This window comes from Trichophyton rubrum (assembly GCF_000151425.1).
Source record: "Trichophyton rubrum CBS 118892 genomic scaffold supercont2.7, whole genome shotgun sequence".
In the NCBI taxonomy this organism is placed as follows: Eukaryota; Fungi; Ascomycota; class Eurotiomycetes; order Onygenales; family Arthrodermataceae; genus Trichophyton; species Trichophyton rubrum.
The window spans coordinates 347,553-371,468 of NW_003456422.1; the positions used below are offsets into that span (position 1 = coordinate 347,553).

Sequence of the window (23,916 nt, forward strand, 5' to 3'; positions counted from 1 at the left end):
TAAAGATTATCTACTATCATAGATATAAGGCGTCATTGCATAAGAAATCATATGCCGCTTGATTTATCGAAAAGTGATCCCTTTACTGCGCCCATATTCAATTGCATCTCTGCTAATTGGAGTCGCGGGGTTCAACAACAAAATCCTTTCTAGGTTCATATTTGGCGCATCCGCGAGCAACTTAACCGAGTACCCCGTAACTTCAGTAAGCGATAAATTTAGCATCTTTAGGCTGGGCATCGTATCAATCATGATTTCTGTGATGCTATCATTCATACCCATAATGCCAGGAATACCCAGTTCCGTTACCGAGCGTAAATACCCTTTCTTCATGAAAGGGACCAGCTCCTCTGCAGTGAAATTGCAGTATGCAATATCAAGAATCGTTAAATCTGGAGTCAGACTTGATTCCAAGGCAGAAAAGTAACCGTCAATCATGAAGCCTATGTCACATGAGAGGCTGGAAAAGCTTAGTACCCTCAATTTTGAGAGGCCATTTAGGAAGCTGTATACAGGCACGGCCCCAATAACTGGATCGATGAGAACAGAGTTCAAAGTTAATTTTTCCAGACGCGTGGGTAGTGCCTTAAGTGCAGCATCCAAAGTGAACTTGTTGAGGGAAAGTGTGCATAGAGACGGGTGATCAGATAGGTCTGTGTCCACACCATGAAGTTCCATCTCTACATCAACGCCGGAAACCTCCAGTTCTTCAAGCACGGGCATAGTATCCTTTAATGAGCTCTATATATTTGCAAGGTTAGACAAAATTTTACACACAATGACTGTGGATATCGTGCTTCTTACATCGAAGAAAAATGGGTTCATGACGGTCATCTCATAAAAGGTGAGGCATAAACTTCGAATCCGAGGCGCAGGAGAGCAACTCTTCCAATCCTGTCGCTTCTTTGCTTCACTCAGCAAAAGTTTAGCGTATTCGAGAGTAGGACATGCTGCGAGCAGAGAGTTGAATTCCGCAGAAGTCAGCTCACGGTGCCAGACAACCAACTGTTTCAGTCCAGTAAAATCATGGAGTATTTTGATGTCTTCCGGTGTTGCTAATTGAACATTTAAACTAAGTTCGGCGAGTCTTGGACATCTCGAAAGGAGACGTAAAGTTTTCGAGGCGTTTTGCGGGGTAATGCAGCCAACAACAGCAGACTCTATGAACTTAGCATGCCGCACGCAATATGCACGAACTGCCTGGAAGGGAACGGTGTGTTGTCTCGCGAGAGTGAAATCCACCCGTGAAAAGGCTTGGCCTAGAGACACGGTTAGCTGATTCCACCTTTTAGAGACCCGAAGCAGTTTTCTGTTTATCCATCAAGGACAAGCTCAGTCAGTGGGATTCTAAATAGAGACGGGATCTAGAGGCTGTCACCTACAGCAGCGCTGGTACATTGAAATGCTGAAGAACCATGGCAATAATTTCGGGAGGGAAAATAGAAAATGGATCCCGCCGGGGTGGGTTTATAGCTCGATCAAGCTTCGCTTTGAATACTTCAATTTTCTGACAATTCTGAGTTAGATTATATTCGAATATGAATGGAAAGAAGAAGGTTTGCCCACAGATCGGTTTTCATCCTTTGAGTCCACTGATTTAAGAGCGTGCTCATACAGTCTTAGGGCATCTTCGAATCTTTTCTTCAGCTGTAGAACCTGAGCTGTACGCAGATAGCCCTGTATAAAGGGGTTAGTATCATTTGTGCACAGAATTTGTCTATTGCTAGTGGGGTATGCATATGGGACTTCCTACTCGTGCGTCTGACTTGTCGAGTTTGAGCATTCGTTTCCCATCCTTGAAGGCTAGGTCCAAATCGCCCAGTTTGCAGTATGTAGCGGACCTGTTGTCCAAAATCCTCATTCTATCATCTTCTGCTTGGCCCAAGGCCTGGATTGAACATTATTCGATGCATTAGAAACGACTCAACTATGGTCTTCAAGTAGTGGAGTAAGTTACCGTCGTGAAAGCTGTCAGAGCGTTGGCATAGTTTCGCTGCGCGTATTGGCTTTGGCCGTAGGCTAGAAGTGCTCGCCTATCATCAGCAGCACCTAGATCGCCCGCTGGATCCATAAAGACGTTGATGTTAGCCCGTGAAGCAGTAAAGCGCACGGCGGCTAATGATGAGACGTTGGATTTAACTAAACTCAACATGGTCCGGGCTGCGGCTTAAATAGTACTAATAACCAACCAACCAGTCAACTTAGTTAACTAAGCTAACTAACTTCGTTAATTAAAATGAGTTAACTAGTTAATCCCTGCCACGCCAACTGGCAAGCAGTTAAGCAGCGAACTCGGAACCAAGATTGTATTACTACCGCACGAATTAGTTAAGTAGCTATCTCGGCGAGTTAGGTATATAGCTACGACGGGTACTCTGCTTCTCACAGCCTTACGGAGATTAGCTAGTTAACTACCTATGTCACGAAAACAGTTAATTAATCAAAGAATTTAACCAGTGCTAACTAATTCACCAATGTAACTACACCGAGTCGTTAATCATTCACGAGCTAGTTATAGAGTAGTTAACTCGGCGTCGAAGGCATTTTTATTCCACCATGTGCAACACTTTTAAACCATACACACTATACATCCATGGGGATTGAGCTTGCATTTATGTTTGAAAATAGGCAGACCATGCTAAAGAGAAGGGTATGTCAATCAAGAGCTTGATAACGGGCACTGGCATGCGTAGAGTTCTACTTACTGGTGTAATAAAGACCCAACGTCCTCAGGCGTAGAAGGTCATTTTTCGGGACTAACTAGGGAAATCCGCATACACGGTCTCTGTACTAACGCAAAGAAGCAAGATTAAGCTTACATACGCTCAGCATAGTTACGTTAGTTCAATACTGATGTAAATGACAATTAGGTGTCCTATCAAATTACGATGATCTAATAGACAATGTAGAATCCCGCGGGAGGCGATTTGTTCTCATACAAGGAAAGAATAAGTGGATGCAGGAGGGAAAGAAATAGTTGGCAAGTAAAAGATATTATTATAAAATGCAGTAAGTAATGCAATATACCACCCAACCTTGTCCCGTCCTGTACTCCACTACTTGATGAGATAGTGAAATACACCTTTTCGTACACTAGTGCAATCAAGACAAACTCCATATTCGCCAGGCAAGTAAGACAGTAAGGAAAATTCAAAGATAGATGAGAAAAGGAAAGAGCTCGAGAATGTAGATGGTGGCTCACAATGGCTGGGTATGCTCGCATGAAAATATAGAAAATGTGTTAAAAAAGAAAGGGTATTAAATGATTAGTTATATAGTAGTCAAGAAAGGAAGAAGCCTAGGATGCCGATGAGCAAGAACATAAGAGAAAATGGCAATGGATGGAAGCTCGAGCATGCGCCTGAAGAAAGTGAGGCAGTCACGAAGTTCGGCCCACAAGCAACATTGACTTGAGTTGCAGCCGTGACATAAACTTCTGAAACAGGCTGCTGCTTGTTCCCGGCCGCCTGACGAAGTACTTTCATAGTAGGAGGTAGACATTTTCCGCACTTTGGTCGTCCGGCGGAGAGGGAATAGCCCAATGCGAGGTGGTAGATGTACACGTTCGCCGTCATACGGGGATCAGTAATTGCTTCTGCAAAGCAATAGTTGTTCGTCTCTGGGTTCGTCAGACATGTTGCATCACGCATAGCTCTGTATGCCAGAAATCCAGTTTTGGCAGCAATGACCAACGGGTTTCCTTTGGTCAGGTCCTCATTGCAGGCACCTTTCTTCCCGATTTCCTCGGCATAATAAGACAGTAGGGAGGTACATTTATCTGCATCTACAGCACATGCTGAACCAAGAGTCTGGGTAATGGAGGAGAAGGTCTTCGTTTTCTGAAAAAAGGAGCTGGATGTGGTGAGAAGGACGGATACGGGGATGCAGTCGTTGAAGGTGGCGTTTGACAGAAAGCTGTCGAAAAATTCCATACAGCTTGTGGTTGTGTTCTCGCTGCGATTAGTATCGAAGGCGGTAGGGGCAGGTCCGACGGAAACTGTGGGAGATGTGACGATAATGCTGGTTTTTACCGGATCGCCAGAATGCGATGGCTTTAGGATGACTGAAGGCTTCGAGGTTGGAGTGGCCGTATCGTGGTCTGGAGAGTCCCTTTTTTGTCGCTGGTGTTGGATGACGATATTATTATTAGCTGTGTCCGTCGGTGCTGATAGGCGTGCATCGACATTGATCGGCCGTAGTTCTACTGCTAGACCAGAACCAAACTGATGGTTTTCTAGAAGAGTGTCACCGGGCACGATGCTTGGGTCTGGCAAAACCCTGATACTGTAAGCGTTGACGGGATGTATTATTACAGTCCCCAGCAGGTGAAGTATCAAAGCCCAAAATATGACGGCTACGAGGGTAGTTGTTGGCGGGAGAAGCTGCAGCCGTGGACAAAGCGCCATCCCACCCTTAGATGCCCTTCTCCTTCACTCCTATACTCTGTACCAGATGCGGAACTAGCGGATTAATTATTGGATTAAGGCGTATATGTTGAAGTTGAGATGTCATAGGGTCGTAAGCGAGCGTGTCGATCAAATGGCGCCTTGGAGCAGAACGAAGAGAGAGAATAAAATTCCATGGGCTGGCCTGCCCATGATAATGAATAATAACTAAACGAGTGAACAGCCCTGACAGACAGGACAACTGTCGCCTTGGTCAAACGGCGAAAAATGGAAAGAGGGAAAGGGAAGGAAATAGGTGAAGAGAAAGAGAGAAGAAGGTGTGGATGAGAGTGATAAATATAACCCCCTGGGCCTGGCCTTATACGCCGCCTGCCCGGAAGCTCGCATGAAAGGCGTGAGCACCGGCTCTAGATTCTCAGCTGGCCGAAGGAATATCGACTTGCTACTGCGTTGGACCTCTGTCCCTGACAGGGCCAGCCCCCGTTTACTGGTACCAGACTTTGCCTTTGTGGGTGTTAGAGATGTTTGCTTTTTCCCCCCCTCTCTTCGTGTCCTCTTCTTTCTTTTTTGCCTCTGGTTTTGGAGGAATTACTGCGGATGGAGTGTTGTAGTGCAGGTGGCCCTGACACGTTATTTTCCAGGGGTTTCGCATGCTGTCCCTTTTAGTGGACGGCTAGTCGCAGATGGGCCTCCACTTGCTTTGACTTCGGTCGCCTTGCCTGGCCGATGAAATCGCTTCCTACAGGCACTCTTGACAAGGTTTTGTGGCCGGAGACGAGGAAAAAGGCCTTCGTTCTCCGTACAGAGAAAGCTTAGAGCTATGGAGACACCAGTCAATATAATGTAATCACTAAACGTCAAAGGGATAATGAACCGATATCTCACTTGCATCTCGGCCCCAGTGATAAGATGCCACTGAACTCGTCTTCCAAAGAATTCCACCACGAGGCCAAGCCCGTGCCTGGGCGGAAACTGCACAGAATCCCTAGCTTCGACAAGACCCCAAACTCCTGGTTCAAAGCACGGCCCTCGCTTAAAAACTTGCAGCATCCAACACTCACTACTGGCTTTCTCCGTATCAACCGATTGTCACTCGGTCAAGGAGCGATTAATAACGGGTACACGGGGGTTCCGGCAGCCCTGCAGCTCTAAGATGCGTGATCCAGGTAGACACAACGGTACAACTTAACTACCGTAGCAATATACTTAGGTAGCCAATCGCCATGGTCGCCTTGTCAAACCTATTTATATATAATACTGCGAATCCCTGGACTGGGATGCCTTGGATACCATGGTCGAGACTCCTCGCGCCGCGAGGCTATGCGGTTTCCCGTGGACTCTATGGCCTCTGACCTTTGCATGGGTAGACAACTCTTTGGTTGGAATACATGCCGGTCAAGGCAATTACGCAGCAGCCAACACATCTTGCCATGAACTGTCCAGGCTTCCAGGCTTCCGTAGATAGTGATGCAAGATGGTCCGGCCGCCGTGGACGGGCATCCAACATTGCTGCCTGGCTGGCACCCCGTAATCGTGGCAGACGACGCCAGGTAGACCGCACACTGTTGCTAGGAAGGCGTTCACGCTCCTCCCTCCCTTTCGTCTCATCTCAGCCCATCTCGTCTCGTCTTGTCTGTCCCTGGACGTCCATCATGTCCGTCATGTTTCTTGCATCTTCGACGTCTGACGTCCGCTCTGGCTACTTACGACTATCCACGTGACCGGTGGGAGGTCCCCGCCTATCGCCTTCTCGTCTCTATAAACAGAAAGAAAAGAGAAGCGGAACAAGCTGAAGCGGACGATGCGATAGCCAGAGACAGCCGACGGCTAGCTTGATACCACACACAGCGTCATGGCGGCAGGCTCTCCCAACCTCTACTCGTTCCCCGAACCGGGCGACCTCCAGAAACAGCTCAGGAAGTATGTGCTGCAGTCACAGAACGCCGCGTTAGCGAGACACTCAACCTTCCGCGTCGCCGTTTCAGGCGGCTCGCTCCCAGCGGTTCTGGCGAGCTCTCTGCTTGCTCCCGCCGACGGTACGGATGAAGACACGCCTAAGTTTGCCTCATGGCATATCTTCTTCGCAGACGAGCGGGTTGTAGCCCTTGATCACCCAGATAGCAATTATGGGCTGTTGAAGAAGGAGTTGCTCGACAAGATACCAACAGACCAGCTTGGCCAGCCGACGGTTCACCCCATTGAGCTACACGACGATATCCAGGAGGTGGCCGACCAGTATCAGGACGAGCTGAGACGCTCGTTTGCCGCCAAGGATAGTGTCAAAACGCCTGTTTTCGACCTTATTCTGCTTGGGTGCGGGCCAGACGGCCACACATGCAGCCTCTTTCCGGGGCATGAACTGTTGCTGGAGAAGGACTCATGGGTCGCTCCCATAGAAGATTCGCCGAAACCACCACCGAAGAGAATCACACTGACCTTGCCAGTGGTCACTCACGGATTAAGGGTTGCTTTCGTCGCTACAGGCGGTGGCAAGAAGGATATACTCTCCCAGATATTTGATCAAAACGAGGGTAGATCGCTTCCCTGTGCGATGGTTAATACCGCTGCTGGTGAGAAGGTTAGCTGGTTCACCGACTCAGCCGCTTCTCAACATGTTAGGTTCCCCAAGCGCGAGAACCTCTAGCTACTGTGTTATGTTATGATAAACGAATATCAAAAAAAGAAGCAGAACTGTTGGGTCGATACACTCGGGCAGGACTTTAAAAGGCATGGGAATTCCTTAGTATGATAAGGGATATTTGTTAGAACAGCCATTAGCCCATAGGAAGTAGCTACGGTATGATCAACTTTTTAATTATTTGTCTCTATTTTTTCATCTTGCCTGCCGGGCCTGGTAGATTACAAGTCTTATAAGCTGCCGGGGATATATAAGTCATTATTCATTTCCCACACAATTTGCCATAGTGTCGTGCGTGTAATTGTGAGGATGTGATCTCTGTGTAATGCTCATTCTTGGTATTTGGTCATTTATTTAAATTGCTATCCTCCCGTCTCTCCCTGTTCGGACTTGGGACTAAGATGCGCCAAAGCCCCCAACCACCTTTCAACTTGGCAACCACCCAGTATCATTATCTCTTCTCGAGAATATCGTTCTCCTGACTTAATTTCTCCTAGCCATTGTTACGCTCCTTTACATCCATCGAGTCAAGAGAAGAATCACTGAAACGTCATGCCAATCCCAACACGATCGCTATCAGTTCGTGAACCACAGAGAAAACAAGCGGTCAACGGAGACTCAACAGTATGCGCAAAACATTATGAAGCAAGCCTACAGCCCAAGCATAAGAGAATACGGACCCCTTTCAAGTTGAAATGACCAAGAAGACTGACTGAAATACCTTTCTGCGGAATAATAGTCGTCGTTGTCACCCATCAAACAATCACTGTTACCGCTCGGCAGTCGAAGCTCAGGGTCCAGACGACTAACCACCAGCTCGGAGATCTTACAATACGAAAGCAGTAGCGGACTTGGAATTACATATGGGAACGGAAACGGCGGTGGAAGCAACAATGGCATACCGGAGAAGAAGAGCTTTCTGCCCCAAAGGCGAACGATCCCTAGGCCGCAGAGTCTACAACTACCGCAGTCAACGGTACAAAGCGCGAGGTCAAGACAGCCGGGGGAGAGCCGATTAGAAGCTATTAAAACTACAAGGACTGCGCCGTTACCTTCTGAGAGTGCAAAATCACGTCCAAGTTCCAGAGCCAGGTCACCCACGAAGCCGAAACCAGAACTTAAACGAGCCCTGGCCAAACCTCCCAAATCTGCACCGCCGGCGAGACAAATGCGCTCCTCGTCACTGCTTCACCCAACTGCGCCAAAGCTAGTCAATATTGCTTCGCATGCGAGGCATCAAAGCCAGATAATCAATCTCGACACGGCAAAATCGAGGCCGCAGTCAAGTGGCAGACCTAGCTCGTACTACCCTCCTGGGTCAAAGCTAGCAGGTGCTCCATCACCAACATATCAAGCGCGGTTTGGTCTTAAGCCCTCCAAAAGCACTACAAACTCACCGGAGACGCTTTTTGAAAACCCCTCGCCTTCGCCCACCCCTCCCGAAGACCAACCGTCCCCAGAACAGACACTTGCATTACAAACAGAGCTTCTACAACTTCACGTTTTGCACTCACAGGGTCTTCAGACAAAAGCCAAATGGGAAGCTCATGCCGAAAGGCATTATAGGAAGCTGCACGAGTCGGTTAGGGCGAGTTATAGGCGGGAACAAGAGAGATATAAGTACCAGAATCTTCAAGCTGTCAAGAAGTTTGAAGAGAAATCTAGGAGCTCGAGTAGTGGACACGATTTTGATATTCAAATGGGGATACTCTCACGAGTTATCCAGGAGGTAACTCATCTTACAGAGTCAGAGGACAGCCAGTATAATACTGTCGTTGGAGTCTTCGAAGAATGGACCCAACATGTTGCCAAGCTCAAGCAGTGCAGGGAATTAAAGGATGATGGCGAGGTAAACAGAGATAAGCTTCTGTCAAACATTGACGAAGATGGGGAGCTGCAATTCATCGACCCCTTACCTCCACAATGGAAGGAGGACATTGCAGCGTTATCGGTGCAACTCTCCCAGCTGGCTGGTAACCTGGATGATCTGGACGTACCCAAGACGGCTGATACAGACAAGTTTGGCAGGCCAGTAGACTACTCTGATTCTGCTCTACTGAAGACTGTTACCGGGCATAAATCCCTGGTATCTTCGATGATCGAGGAGTTGGATATGATTTACAACATTGAAATGGAGATTATGGAATTCGAAATCTTGTGGATGGAGCGCGCACTGGAGAGTGTTGGGGGTATGACTGAGTTATGATGCGTCTATAGATGAATATGCCCAACTAATGATGTTATGGATATGACCATCACGCTGCTAGCTGCCTATGATATTCTGCACAATAATATAACGAATGGCACAAAGAAGTTACACTTTGCAGACTTGTAGAAGCTCGAGATTACATAATGAAGCCAAGATGATGAGGTCATTATTACGCACGTGATTTATTATCTAATCAACCTACAGGAGCTTGTGGGGTAAGTAGAAGAGACGACAGCGTCGAAAACCACGAATTTGGGAGCAATAACGAACAAACGAGAATCCATCCCGAACAATATTTCGAACGGCTGGTTTTGCGGACACGACGCAGAAGAGATCTTCCAGGGGCTGTCTACGACGAATTTGTAGGGAGACGCGAGATCTCGGTACCTTTCAGTGGCGTTCCAATTCTCCTAATAGCTCTACTTCGACGCATCTGGAAGTGGCCTCATTGACTCTTCTATAGCTTACTTCGAGCTTCTTTTTGCGTGCGTGGAGCTTCATATGATCCCAGACTGAAGCCTGAGGTTAAAATCCCTCCTTTGTTCCTAGAGAGAGTGGCAGAAGCCATTTCGAGAAGCTTTATATATCCGAATAAGCTTTAATTCAACATCAGCTCCGCGATTTTCAGGCCCTTGCCACTCACATATATACACCTTCTAACCGGATGGGAAGATTTTTCAGGACCACCGTGACGATCCTAAGCTCCGAATAAGTTGTGTGTACCAGCTTTAGGGAGCACAAAGTCCGGATAATGTTTGGCATACATCTTATTACGCATTGAACGTCTGAAAGAGGCATCCGACGATTCGACGATGAAATCATCACTGCATAAACGTATCCTTCTCCGGGAGCAGGGTGATAGTACGCTGTACTCCAGCATTCGTGGGTTTTACGGTGATAAGGCATGGATCGATGATCTGGATATAGTCAATGAACTGGGAGGCCATAACGGTTGCGTCAACGCCTTATCGTACGTTTGTGCAGTTTCCATCTATCTAAATATACTACAGTTGACGGAATTGCTAACGAAATATATCTAATAATAGATGGTCGAACTCTGGGAAACTTCTTGCTTCAGGCTCTGATGACAAGCATCTAAACATCTTCTCCTATCAACCTGAATCGACAGAAGCATCATTCTTCCTCAACACAACAATTGTTACTGGCCATTCAGCAAATATATTCTCTGTGAAGTTCATGCCACATTCGAATGATGGGACCCTGGTATCCTGCGCCGGTGATTCCGAAGTCCGTGTTTTTGATATCGAGTATCAAGGGAGATCTGCAGCTACAGAGACTCCTGCTATTCCCTCAGCTCGACAACGAAGGATTAATAATTTCTTCAGTGGAATGCGTTATTTGACAGAGAATAATACGAACTCCCGGGTATATCGGTCACATGCAGATCGAGTCAAACGAATTGTCACCGAGAATTCTCCTCATCATTTCCTCACTTGCTCCGAGGATGGGGAAGTTAGACAGTGGGATTTACGGCAGCCGTCGTCCGCATATCCATCTCCCCGTGGTGGTCAGGGCTTCATGGCTTTTAGGCCAGGCTTGAGACATGACGATTCCAACGTTCCGCCGCCATTGATATCTTACAAAAGGTACAATCTCGATTTGAACACCATATCCTGCTCTTCTAGTCAGCCACACTACATCGCGCTTGGAGGTGCCCATCTCCACTGCTTTCTACACGATAGACGGATGCTAGGTCGTGATTTACAAGCGGAACGTGGTCAGCCTGGAAGCCACAATCCCCCAAAATCTTGGTATGACAACGAGGTCATGGGGAAGGCTACACGTTGCGTAAAGAGATTTGCTCCGCGTGGCCAGAAAAAGATGAGAAGGAGGGATAACGGGCATATTACAGCTTGCAAAATTAGCAATGCAAACCCAAATGAGATGATTGTCAGCTGGTCAGGAGAACACATTTACAGCTTCGACTTAATCCGCAACGACGATGCATTGGACCATAAAGACGAGGACAACAGAGAATGTTTGGATGGCACAAGCACTGGAAGAGCTAAGAAATGCAAAAATAGGAAAAGAAAGCGAGGAAAAGCCAGATCCATCAGTTCTGCCAGCAGTGGATCCCGTCACCAATCCCGGCTTCGTCCTGGGAGTAACGAATCAGAAGACTTGGCTTTTAGAGTTCGTTACCGGAATGGCGAGCTCGAAGATATTCCTTTCGACTCACTTCCAGGAACAAGCCTAGCTGACACTCCACAGGAAGTTCTTGAGAGGGCACGTGAATCTGTTCTCAACGAGGCCCAGAAGTTGAGTCTTCGAATAGCCAAGGGGCTGGTTGAAGTTCGAAAAATGCTTTTTTCGGTAGATGCTTCCACTCGTGAGGCCGTCGAGGAACATTCGATGACTGAACCCACTCCATATACTTCATCATTTACTGCCATCCTTGGCCTTACAGCGACATATTTGCCCGAAATGGATGACGTGATAAGAAATTGGGGATACCCCTTAAACCCTACACATGGAGATGTTGTTTTTCAACAGGCTCTACGCAGTAACAGGGAGTCGTCTCGTCGTTTTATTCAAGCCTCTGGTACCTTAGCCAGGGCTCTTGGTGGTAGAATCCAAACAGCATCAGGTGGTGAGAGCCCACAGCTTCAACTTTTCCGTCAGATTGAACCAGCTCCTACTGAAAACGGAGTCATTGACAATAGCAGTCAATTTGGGTACGACTTCTTGAAAGCAATTGTACTCTGGCTTGAAGGAGGGAGACCATCCCTACTAGAAGGGTTTAAAGAGAGGCCTTCTGAACGTCGCAATGCTGCTAGATTCCCCATTCCACAATCTGCAACAGACGAGGCCATCGACACCATTCTGATACCATACTTGAAGGGATTGGCTGGGAATAATCCTATTGTGAACGTTGATACCTCGAGATTCGAGCTTGATGAATCTCGTGTGATATTTACCTCTCAATCTCATGCAGTGAATGCTTTTGCCCAGGCAATTAGACTGCCTTTAGAAGACCTTTCTGGCACAGCAATGTCATCAACTGACGGGGAAGAGATCTCAAGGGATAATTCTAACCTATCTGCCCTAGACCGCCGTGCTGCTACTCGATTCTGGGGTTTAAAGGTAGGGAGGGGTATTTTGATGGACGTTGGCGAGGGTGTTAACTTTGAATATGTCAATCGTGCCTTCGGTGGTCTTCGAGCTACGCTTGAAGAGGATGACGATGACGACGACGAAAGAGAAAGACTACAGGAGGACATCGATCCCAACGAGGAAGAAGAGGAAATATCTGAACTTCGCGTTATGAATAGACACTCACGCCACAATCGGCACTCACATCGAGAACCTATCTTCAGGAATGATGTCGAGGACCATGATATTCATAGCTCATCTGAAGAGGATGATGAAGAAGAGAGCAACGGTTCAGAGAGTGATAGTGATAGCAGCGACTACGACTCAGAGAACGAAAGGTTAAGGGAACATGATGATGAAGATGAATTTGGAATATCCACCCAGCTATCTTCAACGTGCCGTAACTCGGTAGAGTCACATGTTCCCTGCTCTTCTCATCTCAACGTTTACCAAGGCCATTGCAATGTGAAGACTGTTAAAGACGTTAACTATTTCGGTTTGGACGACGAATATGTTGTCAGTGGAAGCGATGACGGAAATGTCTTCATATGGGATCGAAAGACGTCGGATCTACTCAACATCCTCAATGGGGATAGTGATGTAGTCAATGTGGTCCAAGGTAAAAGAGCATCATTGCGACAGGAAATAAGGCTTTGGGATTGCTGCATATAGTAACTAAAAATACGTCTAGGTCATCCGTACGAACCCCTCCTCGCTGTTTCGGGAATTGACCAGACGATTAAGATATTCTCACCCGATAATCGAGCACAAGACGATGCTAGCAATGGCATCAACATTGCCGACCCTGATGCACAATCCGATCTAACTGTTGGTGTCGAGGGTGTATTAGACCAGACAAATATGAGAAGCCCCGGACTTGCAAGTAGAAAACGCTTGCGTGACAGCTACCAGATTCTAAGCCAGAATGATGTTAACCGCCAAGGGGGGATGAATGAGGCCTTTCTTACGGTACGTTTATTGCAACCCTTGACTATCCTTCGAAGAGGACTATCATTCGCCGAGTGGGCGGCGTTGTTCTAAAACAAAGGCCTATCCTACCACTTGACGCTACCATTCCATATGTGCTCGTACTTTACACGTTGATCTTGAAAGTAGCTCCGATACTTATCACGAATTTTCATAAAATTTAGAGAAGCATGCTCGCCCGTGTAGCAGCAACGCTCAGGGACAGACATAATGTTAGGCTTGGGTTTGCCGGCGCTCACACTGGGGGAGAAGAGCATCACATTGTGCTAGATGAGAACTGTTCTGTAAGTCAACCTTGCCTAGACGGCATCGCATTCACAGTTACTAATTGCTTGTGTTCATATAAATAGGTTATGTGATTAGCCACTCAAATGTCTCCCCAAGCAGCTACCAATTATTCTTAGCAATTCGAAATATATTTTATTCTCTGGCCTTTTTCTATACCCGTCCTCGCTACCTTTCCGATGTTATGGAAATGCATCGAACCGGCATCAGGTATATTTTACTACTGCCGTTTGTATACACTGGAGCTAGTTGCATAACTATTCAAGAACATTATTAGGAATCATTTGATAACTGGCAGCCAGCCATCTAGGCCAATAGCCACCTAAGGTACTTATTAAGGAGCTGGCTTTCTTATGTCAATGCTTATCATGGGCTATCTCTTATCCACAGAGCTTATGATGCCCAAAGCAGCCCAGGTGATGAAAGTGATCATCTAACAATCTCATGGGTCAACTCACCCCCTACAATGCCCTGGAGGGCCAGACCAATCACGTGACTCCTCAATTTTTCCATGCGGTGGCCACCGTAAGGTGATATGCCAGCCTCCAACTACAGATCCCGTCGATTTGCCTATATATCGTGCCATCTTCTAGCCAGAAGCTGTTGTTTGAGTATTTCTGTGCCTTCCGAAACTGTTCATGATATTTGTTTCGATATCTATCCCTTACCCCGCCAGAAAGCTCCAAGTACCACAGTTCAAGGGAATAGTAGCATGTCTCTACAGCAAAATGAGACATGTGGGCCAGATTTATTGAAAAGGCGCCGAGATTGCTCTTTGTTAATTCGCGTTGATCCCTATAATCCGATTCGCCATTTTCAACGCGGCTTAACATACCAGGCGCTTGGATTTCCCGACTTAGCTGCTGCTGATGCCTACCGCGCCCTTGCTTTATTCGATTCCGTAATTGACCCCGATACAAGCGAATATCCGGCTCGAAAACGAGTTGATTTGGAATCTTTTTCAGACTTGAGCTCTCTTGAGATTTTAGACGGAAGTGGAGGTAATAATCAGGATAATGGAAACCGCCGCGATGTTGAAAGCCCCGCATTCGAACCCCTTTCGGATAAGGAATATACCGAGCATATCTTTGAAGTTTACGAATTATTGGTGAAATCTCTTGCCCAATGTGGGTGTTTAAGGGATGCCTATGACATGTGTGTGCAGGCTATGAACTTAACTACAGACGGGGTTAAAGGGAAATCGCGAAACACAGAGCTACCATTATTACTCAACAAAGTTAAAGAAGCCGCCATTTCTAACGTGAATTCAACTGACTTTGATCCTATGACTCTTCCTACTCAAGGTCACGCCAGGCGATCATTATACCCATGGAACACTCACGAACCGGATCGAAACAAGCCAGAGATCGTAAAATATCTGAACGAACGGCTGGCCCAGGTAGCGCCCAAATGTGAGGTTCGTACAACAATTTTACCATCTTTGCACGAGAGTGTTGTGAATGGAAATTTACGCGAAGAAATAACTTTTCGAGGTGGTAACGTTTCTATCCAACTTGGCTTATTTGCGAAAGAAGACATTGCTCCAGGTGAGGTACTCTTGCATGAATCATCAATGTTAACGGCGACAAATCGACTGCATGATGATATATGCGACGCTTGTAATGGTCGCTTACCGGAACTCTCATCCTCTGAACCACCTGTTGCTTGCGAAGATTGCCATGATACTATATTCTGCAGTCAAACATGCCATGATCAAGCTCAGGAACTCTACCACGGTGCAATGTGTGGGCAAGATGGGCTAGAGTCTATAGGCAAAGATGTCCCAGATCCAAAAGATAAAGCCGATTATTTGTATCTTTTATTGCTCGAGCGTTCCATTGCAATGGCAGCCACTCAAGATATCCATCCTCTTGACCTCCCAGAAGTCAAATACATATGGGGTGATTTCTCCTCTTTGGATGGCAAAGGAGATGATACTTTTGATACAACTTTCACTAAACGACCAGCATCCGCTACATTACCGTTTTCTTTTCAGCTTAATATCGTCCAGCCTATGCGTATTCTGGATGAGATGGGGATTGATCCATTCAAATCATTAGATCGGTACGACACCTGGGTCTTAAATACCCTATATGCCAAATTCCGCGGGACTGCATCTGGTCGTCTATCTACATGGGATGGCGGTCCTGAAGTTTGTGCTGTACATCCTCTGTGGTGTTTGGCAAATCATAGCTGTGATCCAAATGTGCGATGGGAATGGGGTGGTGAGATCACGTTTACTGCTAGAACCGATGATGGTAGGGTCAAATGGGGTTCAGAATCCAGGTCTAGCAAGGGAGGTATCTCGAAAGGCGAAGAAATTCTAAATCACTATTGCGATGTTAGCCTTCCTGTTAAGAAAAGACGTGAATGGGCCATGGGCGCGTTGGGAGGGGCTTGTCTATGTGAACGTTGTATCTGGGAGGCTGCACAAACTTAGACACATGCATCTAGATTATACTAAATTACCAACAGTTACCCGTTGAACTTGTTTTTTGCACCGAGAGACTGTTACCTGGCCTTTACACCTCTTATAATTTATGACACCCACTCACCGCATTGGTGTTGTTCAGAGGAAACCAAGGCTACAAACTGCTTTACAATATACCATACCAAGAATTCCAACAGAGCAAACTAGATTTGTATTTTTAAGGTTTGGCTATCTAATTGCATTGCGCCCTACTTTATCACTCCTCCATTGCTTTTGTATCATCTCAGGCCCTTAAGGTTCCTTGGTGCCATTCTAGTTGTGGGCAACGTTCACGTTGATACGGCCGCCGTCAGAAAAGGAGATGATGTCACCGTTTCCAACACACTCGGTGTATCCGTAGTTGTAGCAGCAGTCAATGATTTCTTGGATTTTGTTGGCGACAGTAGCAGCATCAGTATAACTTTTTACTGAGGGATGATCACCGGTACGACGTAGTGTCAGTTTGGCGCTTCCATAGGTTGCAAATGTAGAGCCGCTTCTTCCAGAGACATGGTATTGCCCGCCGTATGCCTGAACAGCACCCTTAAGTCCAACTATATGATCTCCCTTGGTGCCTTTCTGGTAAACACAGCTAACGTTGCTCGCAAAGGCAGTGGAGACGTAGACCATAGCTATGATGGTAGCGGCGGTGAATTTCATTTTGTCGGTTGTTATTTCGGGAGTTCTACGCGATAGTTAGGATATGTGAAAAGATTTTGTTTCAGGGGGTGAGGTGTCTGTTCGTACATAGTGTGTATTCGGATATGGAGGTTTTACTTTTTACCGAACTGGAGATAATGATGAGAAAGAAGTTGTCAGATGAAGGGCCCGAATCTCTGCTTTTATAGACATTATCGAGGTACACCAACAACTATTGCTGAATGAGAGAACTAGTGTAAGGCTGTCAGTCAATGGATAAGCTATAACAAATAGCTACCAGGCGGACTAACTACTCCGACCCTGGCAAGCCATGATTTAATCTTAATCCACCAAGACTCAGTCGAGCGTTTGCTGGTTCACTATGGTGTCCCCCATTTACTCCCTAGCTAGACAAACCTTATACTTGTGGAGACAACAGGATCAAGCTTTGAGAGTCCGTGCCAACTCTAATGAGCTTAACTCGACTGCTTAACTATTGGAAGAAGAACCACCAACCTGCAAGGGTCGGAGTAAACCCCCGACGACAGTTGCAGAGAGGATGACTCTTCATATGTCACTTCTCCTACACAAAGAAAAGCTTGTTCACTTTGAAAGGGTTTCCAGCCCTATTCATTGATAGTATATTCATTAGGCAATAGGTATTGAATGAAATGTTGTGAATAGACATGTTATTAGCCTAGTGGTTTCTTCACTTCTAATCTATTCACTAATTATTTATTAAGACAGCGATATATAGCCAACTACATCGCCGAGAATTCTAAACCTAAGCATAACTAACAACCACTAACTAACCTTGAGTTGATACCGATAGCGACCAGAATGACCCACCCACCCTCTCTTGGGGCTATGCCTCTAGACATTCTATGCATGGTCTGTGAATGCCTTGTGGACTGTGACCCAAGCCAGAAAAGCTTATTTTCCTTCTCGTTAACAAGCAAATGGTGTAACATTGCAGCTGCGAGGCAGAGGTTTAGGCGCATCCCAATCTCCTTGGAAAGCAAGGAGAAATTAGCTGATGACATAGAGCGATGGAACCACACTCTAATCCCTCGTGGATACATTGACTATGTGCAGATCGTGAAGATAACCGGAAGTATCCGTATTCGAGATATGACTCCTAACAATGGAGAATGGCCACTCGGAGAAATGAGCCTTGGGTACCATGAAGCAGACGTTGAAAATGACGAGTGGGCCGCAGATTATGATGACCAGAGCGACAGTGATTCAACATGGGAATATGGCGATAGGAAGGTCTACTCTGATGTGACTCTATTTGGTGAAAATCCATACTTGACAAATGAAGAGAGGCTGTCCCAGGAGGCTGTTTGGAGCCCCTTTGTACACTTCATCAAGAGCCTGTCAGGCCTCAAAGACTTGATTTACGCCTCAGAAGACCAAATTCCGCTCTGCGTACTGTTAGAACTACACCAGCGTCACCCAAAGTGTCGCCTTCACATGCACCACTTTATCCTCCACAGCCTCTTTCAGCCGGCTGACTATCCCCAAGATATAAGCCTAGCGGAATATACCCTTGCGACATCTCCATGCTTATATACTATACGCGCACATCAGTCTGATTACGATATTCAGGGAAGAGTTTGCTATAACACTGAAGCAATTCTACAAATGGTGGCTGGTTTGGCACCAAACTTGAGACATGTATCCATGGCAGTCCCGAGCACTTTCATAAATACACAACACAACCCGAAACCAGCATGGCGTGGTTTTTTTATTAATGATCCACCAGAGCAAAATACCCCCAGGCCAGTTGGACAGCTCCGGAGTCTATCCTTCAAATTCATAGAGAGCTTAACCCCTTCCACACTCCGAAAGTGGACTCGCTACACAGATTTCTCTAAGCTGCAAACCCTTCGAATAATGAGCGATGATGGTATTGACATAGTCAGAATCCTTGATCAAATGGCAGTGGAGGGGAAGTTTAGTTCCCTCCGCTCTCTCAGCCTAAAATTATTTCTTTCCACGTACGCCGATACCATAATCTTTGACAGGATTATGGCTGATTTTCTACGAAACCTGCCTCCCCTCAAGGAATTGAGATTGACCGGCTTTGTCGCTGAACACACGTTCAATGTCATCCTTGAGAAACATGGTAATACCCTGCTTAAACTGGATTTTATTCCGTCTCGCGGGTTCATGACAGGAGCCAGTTTATTTGTCCTCTTCAATAGTGAGATTCGAGAGATTCAGAAGCAATGCCCGAACCTCCAGACGCTTGGCATTCTCATACCCCGTACCAACGGTAATAAGGACGAAGTAGATATCTACCGGACTTTGGGCATGCTTAAATGGTTAAAGCAATTGATCCTGAGGCTTGATTTTTCTAGCGTCATCCACTACAGGCATTCCTCGTCCACTGACCCCTGCATCGATAGCCTGTGTCTTGGTGACAATGCAGTAGCAACCTTGGATCAGATGCGTGAAACGTTTAAAAACTGCGCCATTGACGCAAACCTCGCGCTTTCCATATTCCGGATGATAGTTACTACCAACGGACTCAGATACCCTCCTAAATCCCCTTCGCTTCAATACCTTAAACTTCAGCCTTGGGGACACGGAGAATTCGGAAGTGGAGTATTCAACGGAGAACTTGGGGATATCACAAGATGGCTTGGTAGATCTTGGCTCTGTACGAGGCCACACGAGGATGTGAATTTCGAGAAAGTGGTTACAAGAGAGGTTGACAAGAAATGGCGGATGCTGTTTGAGCACAGAATCGAGGATATTTTTGCGTGGGGGAAGCACTTCTTTGAGCAATCCGAACAAGCTCGGTTTTATCAAAAGGTCTGGAAAAGTATCTGGCCTGGGCATACGGATGGAAGAAAATGGACGGATGATTGGTCAAGTTGCCCACTGCTGGAGGAATAGGTCCGCAACCAAGCGTTAACATTGAACGCACCCTTAATTCGAGGCATTTCAATCGTTCTCCGCTTCCCATATTTTTTACTCTTCCCGCTCTTCAGAAGCAGGGGATACAAAGGGCAACCAAAGACTTATACCTTTCAATAGTTATTATTCGTCATAGTCATCATCATCATCATCATCAAGTGAATGGAAACCTAGAAAAGGAAATGCATTGATGTTGGTTTGAACCTCCTCCCAAAGGATTATTTTGCATGTAAAAGTAGTTCTTCATAGAGTTCCGCAGGAATTTTTTGTACAACTAAAACGGTTAGAGCGATTGTTTCCTTTGCATCAATAGGCGGGAATGACCGGAGGATTTTGTTTGGACTACGTAAGATTTAGTAAATGTGCCTAAAATTGGAGTATTGGGGAAATGAAATATTTACCTCTGACTTGCCAAGATGATATCCCTCATCCGTATTAATTGTGCAACAATGCATAATATATTCAAATGCGGTCCGTAGGCGAAAAGAAAATCCCAAAGATGCAAAACCTCTGGTAGTGGGGGTGTACAGGCACACAGCGTAAGAACCGATGGGAATGCGTATAATTCGGCATGCATTCCTTTACTGAATAAGTGATTGGCTAACTTTGGCTCAACAACCTCTAGGCAACGATCCACTAGCTTGACTCCTTTGTGAACTCCATCCATGGTACTTTTGGCATACCCGGGACATTCACGGGTGATAAAATGGTGGAACAGCGCGAACGCTTCTACTTCGCTGCGTGATGCATAAAGGAACGGTGCGCATAAAACATTCATCCCCTGCACATATATTGCAGCGGAATCTGATGGGTTCGGACTTTGGCCATCAGTAGCGGCAGCATGGCCATCGGAGAGGAAAACAGATGAAGTTCTTCTCGAGTTTGACTGCTGTGAAGAAGAAAGCTGGCGCAAAGAAGTTCCGGTCTTGGAGTCATGTATCTTCCATGCTACAGCATTGAGCAATCGTATAAGACTTGCTTCGGTAACTCTCCGTTTAAATAATGGATCAGTGGCTAAGGTTCGAAATGTGTCATTACGGATCTTGGTATATGCCGGTGACCGACCCCGGTGGACAAGGGAGAGGTATTCGTCCGTTGGGAGAGGAGGTATATCGAGAAGGGTGAGCCAAATGTATATACGGTGAGTTGACTTCAATCATGAAATGTTAGCACAGTGACCATATATCCTCTTGGGATAATCAATTTCGCTTACCATCCCATCGTTATCTGCATCAACTCTCGTGGACAGGATCAGGTATCGCAACTCTTCAAGCCCAATCGCAATATTGTTATTTGGAGGGCCCTCTCTCAAGAGATTTTCAAGCCCGGAGCGCCTAGTGAGATAACCAATTGACCCTGATTTTCGATTGACGCTGGGTCGTTTGCGTGGTTGCGCAGTTCCAGGCGCAGCTCCAGTAACATCGCTATTAGACCTCCCACGGCCATGAGTTGTTGCAGGTGTTGTTGCGGCAGCTACTGGCTGCTCCGACGTCTGCTGTGCCGATGCCTCTCGGGTGTTAATGCTCGTTGTATTTCGGAAGATCGGAGGTCGGGAGCCTACGGCCGGGCTGCTCGAGTGTGTCGATAGTGTCTGGTGTGATTGGAATCTGCGTAATGTTCTAGCGGGTTGAGGTGGCTGCAGTCCGCCTGATACTGCGGGGACGCGAGGTTGGGATGGTTGAGGCATGCTGTCAGAAACGACAGACCCCGTTACCAGGGCCGTATAGTTAGGCGCCAGATAATGCCCTTGGAGCACGTATATGTGGGTGGCTTTCAATAACTAGTTAGTCGATATGCGAAGGGCTGGCGTGCAAGTCATGGGTTTTTCCCCTTTGACCCCTGCCCTGAAAACTGAAAACCAGCCTCATCGCGACTATTTTTGCCCAGCGCGTCGGGCGATCCAGCCAACTTTCTGGGGACGTTTCCAAGGTTCCAGTTTATAGTGGTCACGTGAGTGATTAGAGATCTTGGCACTATCAAGCTTATTTAGAGTTTAAAGGGGTGTGTTGGTACTGTTAAGAGCAAGGGGGAAGACGACTGCAACGACAGCGACAGAGCCGGGGAGGGGAAGGGAGAGGGGGTACTCTTAACAGAAGCGGGTGGTTGATGATCTATATAGGGCGAAGAAGCTTTAGATGTGAACACATCCTCGAGCCGGTTTGAGGTTCAGATACGTCATGAAAACGGCGCAAGACAGTGTGGTTCAGTCATTATATTATTCACAACTATAAACATTAACATCGACACTACCCAGCTGCCGATGCAATTAATACTATCACGTTATGGGAATTCACAGATGATACTTAGCTTTCTTTTGATTTTGATTTGTCTGCCTTTGGGTCTCCCGGGCCACCGGTTAAACTTCCAACAAACTCCTCATACCTGAACACCTCAGCTCGACTTCTCGACCCCGTAAGAGAAGAAGCTTTCCCTTTATTACCAAATGCGCGTCTGCCGGTGAATCCCTGTATGACTTCGTTTATTTCGCTCTCTGTCAACGGTCTCTCGTCTCCTTCAGGGCTGGTGTGAAGTAAAGCATCTCGAAGCTCTGCCAGGTCAATCTGACCACTGTCATCTTCGTCAAATGCTGCAAAGGCGTTAAGGAGCTCTTGAGGAGATGACAATGGTGCTAAATGGGTAGCGATCTGATTTAAGTAGGTTGGAAGGTTGATTGATCGCGGACCGTTTGGTGGAAAGTATGCACCTGTTGCCAAAGAAGATGAATCTTCACCTAAACACATACGGGTTAGCAAGACAAAATAGCCCGGATATAAATCAAACGTCAAAAAGTTGACCAACTAACCAAGGTTGCTCAAAGCATCAGCTACATCTTCCCTGTTTACTTGGCCGTCGTTATCTCGATCTAGTACTTGGAACGCCTCACGCATCTCCCGAAGCTGCGCCGGAGGTATCTTGCTCAGTAGATCGTTGTTTTTTGGCGACCGTTCAGGTGTTTTGGGTCTTCCCATGGCTGAAAATCGATCTTGAGCATTGGCTCCTTTTGTAGGTGAAAGTTGCGGCGACCTGGGGCCAGGGGAGGATCGTAGCCCATTGCTACCGTTCGTAAATATATCTCCATTCTCTCTTTCCAGTGCTTGAAAATGGCTCAATTTGCTAGGAGAATGTGTCGGGGTGGTTCCTCTGCTACTCGGGCTTCCGGGTATATTTGGCAGGATCACCGGTCCAGGTGATGAAGGGGGCGGCGAGGAGACAAACGACTGGCGCCGGAAGGGAGAGGAACGGGGGGATCCAAAGGAGAGAGGCGACGGCTTATATGGCGTTGTGTTCGGCGTACCCTGCAGTCGTTGTCAGTATATAATGACTTTGACTATCAGCACCAGTTAAGCCTACCATTCTTCCTTTCTGCTTTGACTAGGAGTAATTATTAACAAGTGACGGGGTTGGTAATCAAATATTAGTCGTATAATTATTGGTGCTGTGGTCGCCTCAATTCTTGTTGCTTGCGGTTCGCTTGCTTCGATATTATCGTGCCTTTGATAAGCCCCAAGTCATGATGTAACTACTATCCGGAAGCCCAAAGCGGAAATCAACAAACATTGGGCCGGGATAAATGATTTCCCTTATCCGGGCGCAAAAATGTTGTTCCAGTCCACGTTTGTCTTAGTCATCAACACCACGTGAAGGCGCCAGGTCAGCCAATCCCCAACCCTGCTGTTCGCCTCGATAGCCGCGAGTACAAGAGAAACCAAGAAAAAGGGACCCTCTGCTTGTCAATGGCGCATCGCATGGAGCGAGAGAGAGAAAGCTGTTCCTGGGACGTCCCTAAATGTTCCTTGATCCGCGCATGCTTCTGATGGATTGATAGCCAACACTCGATAAGCGCATTGCGTCAATAGCGAGGTATGTTGAAATACGTTGACTTACTGCGCCCAAGGTGACTGCCATGAGATTGACCATATTGCTCTACTATAGAATGCAATTTCTCGTTTCTGCCCGCTTAATCCTCTGATTATACCACCAATATTCAATCATGGCGAACTCCTTGGCCAGACGGCCTTCCACCAACGGCTCTTCCCACGACCGAGGCACTTCATTCACCTCCATCCCACCCTCATCTATATCCCCGCATCAGTCCGTTTCCCTTGGACCTAGGAAGAACCGATCGCAGACATCTCTCAGTCACAAATCAATTGGAAGCTCTGGAGAATCCTCACAGCGGCGATCTGTACATTCCTATGGCAGTTTTCAGGCGCAGAAACGGAGGTACAAGTCGCAGTAC

The 23,916-nt window shown here is 46.8% G+C and overlaps 10 protein-coding genes across 10 annotated transcripts; 5 read left to right on the forward strand and 5 right to left on the reverse strand.

Moving 5' to 3' along the window:
* Positions 1-63: 63 nt before the first annotated feature.
* TERG_06117 (uncharacterized protein) lies at positions 64-2,152 on the reverse strand (the record flags this gene model as incomplete). The annotated part of the gene is made up of 6 exons (XM_003233074.1): positions 64-741; positions 805-1,309; positions 1,383-1,507; positions 1,567-1,677; positions 1,754-1,888; positions 1,958-2,152. The coding sequence occupies 6 exons, from the start codon at positions 2,150-2,152 to the stop codon at positions 64-66; spliced, it is 1,749 nt and encodes a 582-aa protein (XP_003233122.1).
* A 1,129-nt stretch (positions 2,153-3,281) lies between these two features.
* Positions 3,282-4,406, reverse strand: TERG_06118 (uncharacterized protein; the record flags this gene model as incomplete). Its single annotated transcript, XM_003233075.1, has 1 exon — positions 3,282-4,406. The coding sequence occupies one exon, from the start codon at positions 4,404-4,406 to the stop codon at positions 3,282-3,284; it is 1,125 nt and encodes a 374-aa protein (XP_003233123.1).
* Positions 4,407-6,258: 1,852 nt separating this feature from the next.
* TERG_06119 (6-phosphogluconolactonase) lies at positions 6,259-7,050 on the forward strand (the record flags this gene model as incomplete). Its single annotated transcript, XM_003233076.1, has 1 exon — positions 6,259-7,050. One exon carries the CDS (start codon positions 6,259-6,261, stop codon positions 7,048-7,050), a length of 792 nt encoding a protein of 263 aa, XP_003233124.1.
* A 546-nt stretch (positions 7,051-7,596) lies between these two features.
* On the forward strand, positions 7,597-9,250 carry TERG_06120 (uncharacterized protein; the record flags this gene model as incomplete). The annotated part of the gene is made up of 2 exons (XM_003233077.1): positions 7,597-7,668; positions 7,784-9,250. 2 exons carry the CDS (start codon positions 7,597-7,599, stop codon positions 9,248-9,250), a joined length of 1,539 nt encoding a protein of 512 aa, XP_003233125.1.
* A 1,200-nt stretch (positions 9,251-10,450) lies between these two features.
* TERG_06121 (uncharacterized protein) lies at positions 10,451-13,713 on the forward strand (the record flags this gene model as incomplete). Its single annotated transcript, XM_003233078.2, has 4 exons — positions 10,451-12,986; positions 13,059-13,336; positions 13,519-13,638; positions 13,705-13,713. The coding sequence occupies 4 exons, from the start codon at positions 10,451-10,453 to the stop codon at positions 13,711-13,713; spliced, it is 2,943 nt and encodes a 980-aa protein (XP_003233126.2).
* A 638-nt stretch (positions 13,714-14,351) lies between these two features.
* On the forward strand, positions 14,352-16,079 carry TERG_06122 (uncharacterized protein; the record flags this gene model as incomplete). The annotated part of the gene is made up of 1 exon (XM_003233079.1): positions 14,352-16,079. One exon carries the CDS (start codon positions 14,352-14,354, stop codon positions 16,077-16,079), a length of 1,728 nt encoding a protein of 575 aa, XP_003233127.1.
* A 303-nt stretch (positions 16,080-16,382) lies between these two features.
* TERG_06123 (uncharacterized protein) lies at positions 16,383-16,769 on the reverse strand (the record flags this gene model as incomplete). Its single annotated transcript, XM_003233080.1, has 1 exon — positions 16,383-16,769. The coding sequence occupies one exon, from the start codon at positions 16,767-16,769 to the stop codon at positions 16,383-16,385; it is 387 nt and encodes a 128-aa protein (XP_003233128.1).
* An 819-nt stretch (positions 16,770-17,588) lies between these two features.
* Positions 17,589-19,655, forward strand: TERG_06124 (uncharacterized protein; the record flags this gene model as incomplete). Its single annotated transcript, XM_003233081.1, has 1 exon — positions 17,589-19,655. The coding sequence occupies one exon, from the start codon at positions 17,589-17,591 to the stop codon at positions 19,653-19,655; it is 2,067 nt and encodes a 688-aa protein (XP_003233129.1).
* Positions 19,656-20,073: 418 nt separating this feature from the next.
* On the reverse strand, positions 20,074-21,363 carry TERG_06125 (uncharacterized protein; the record flags this gene model as incomplete). Its single annotated transcript, XM_003233082.2, has 2 exons — positions 20,074-20,826; positions 20,890-21,363. 2 exons carry the CDS (start codon positions 21,361-21,363, stop codon positions 20,074-20,076), a joined length of 1,227 nt encoding a protein of 408 aa, XP_003233130.2.
* Positions 21,364-21,549: 186 nt separating this feature from the next.
* TERG_06126 (uncharacterized protein) lies at positions 21,550-23,188 on the reverse strand. Its single transcript, XM_047748552.1, has 2 exons — positions 23,028-23,188; positions 21,550-22,972 (listed from the first exon to the last, which is right to left on the reverse strand). The coding sequence occupies exons 1-2, from the start codon at positions 23,028-23,030 to the stop codon at positions 22,475-22,477; spliced, it is 501 nt and encodes a 166-aa protein (XP_047604536.1). The 5' UTR covers positions 23,031-23,188; the 3' UTR covers positions 21,550-22,474.
* Positions 23,189-23,916: the final 728 nt, after the last annotated feature.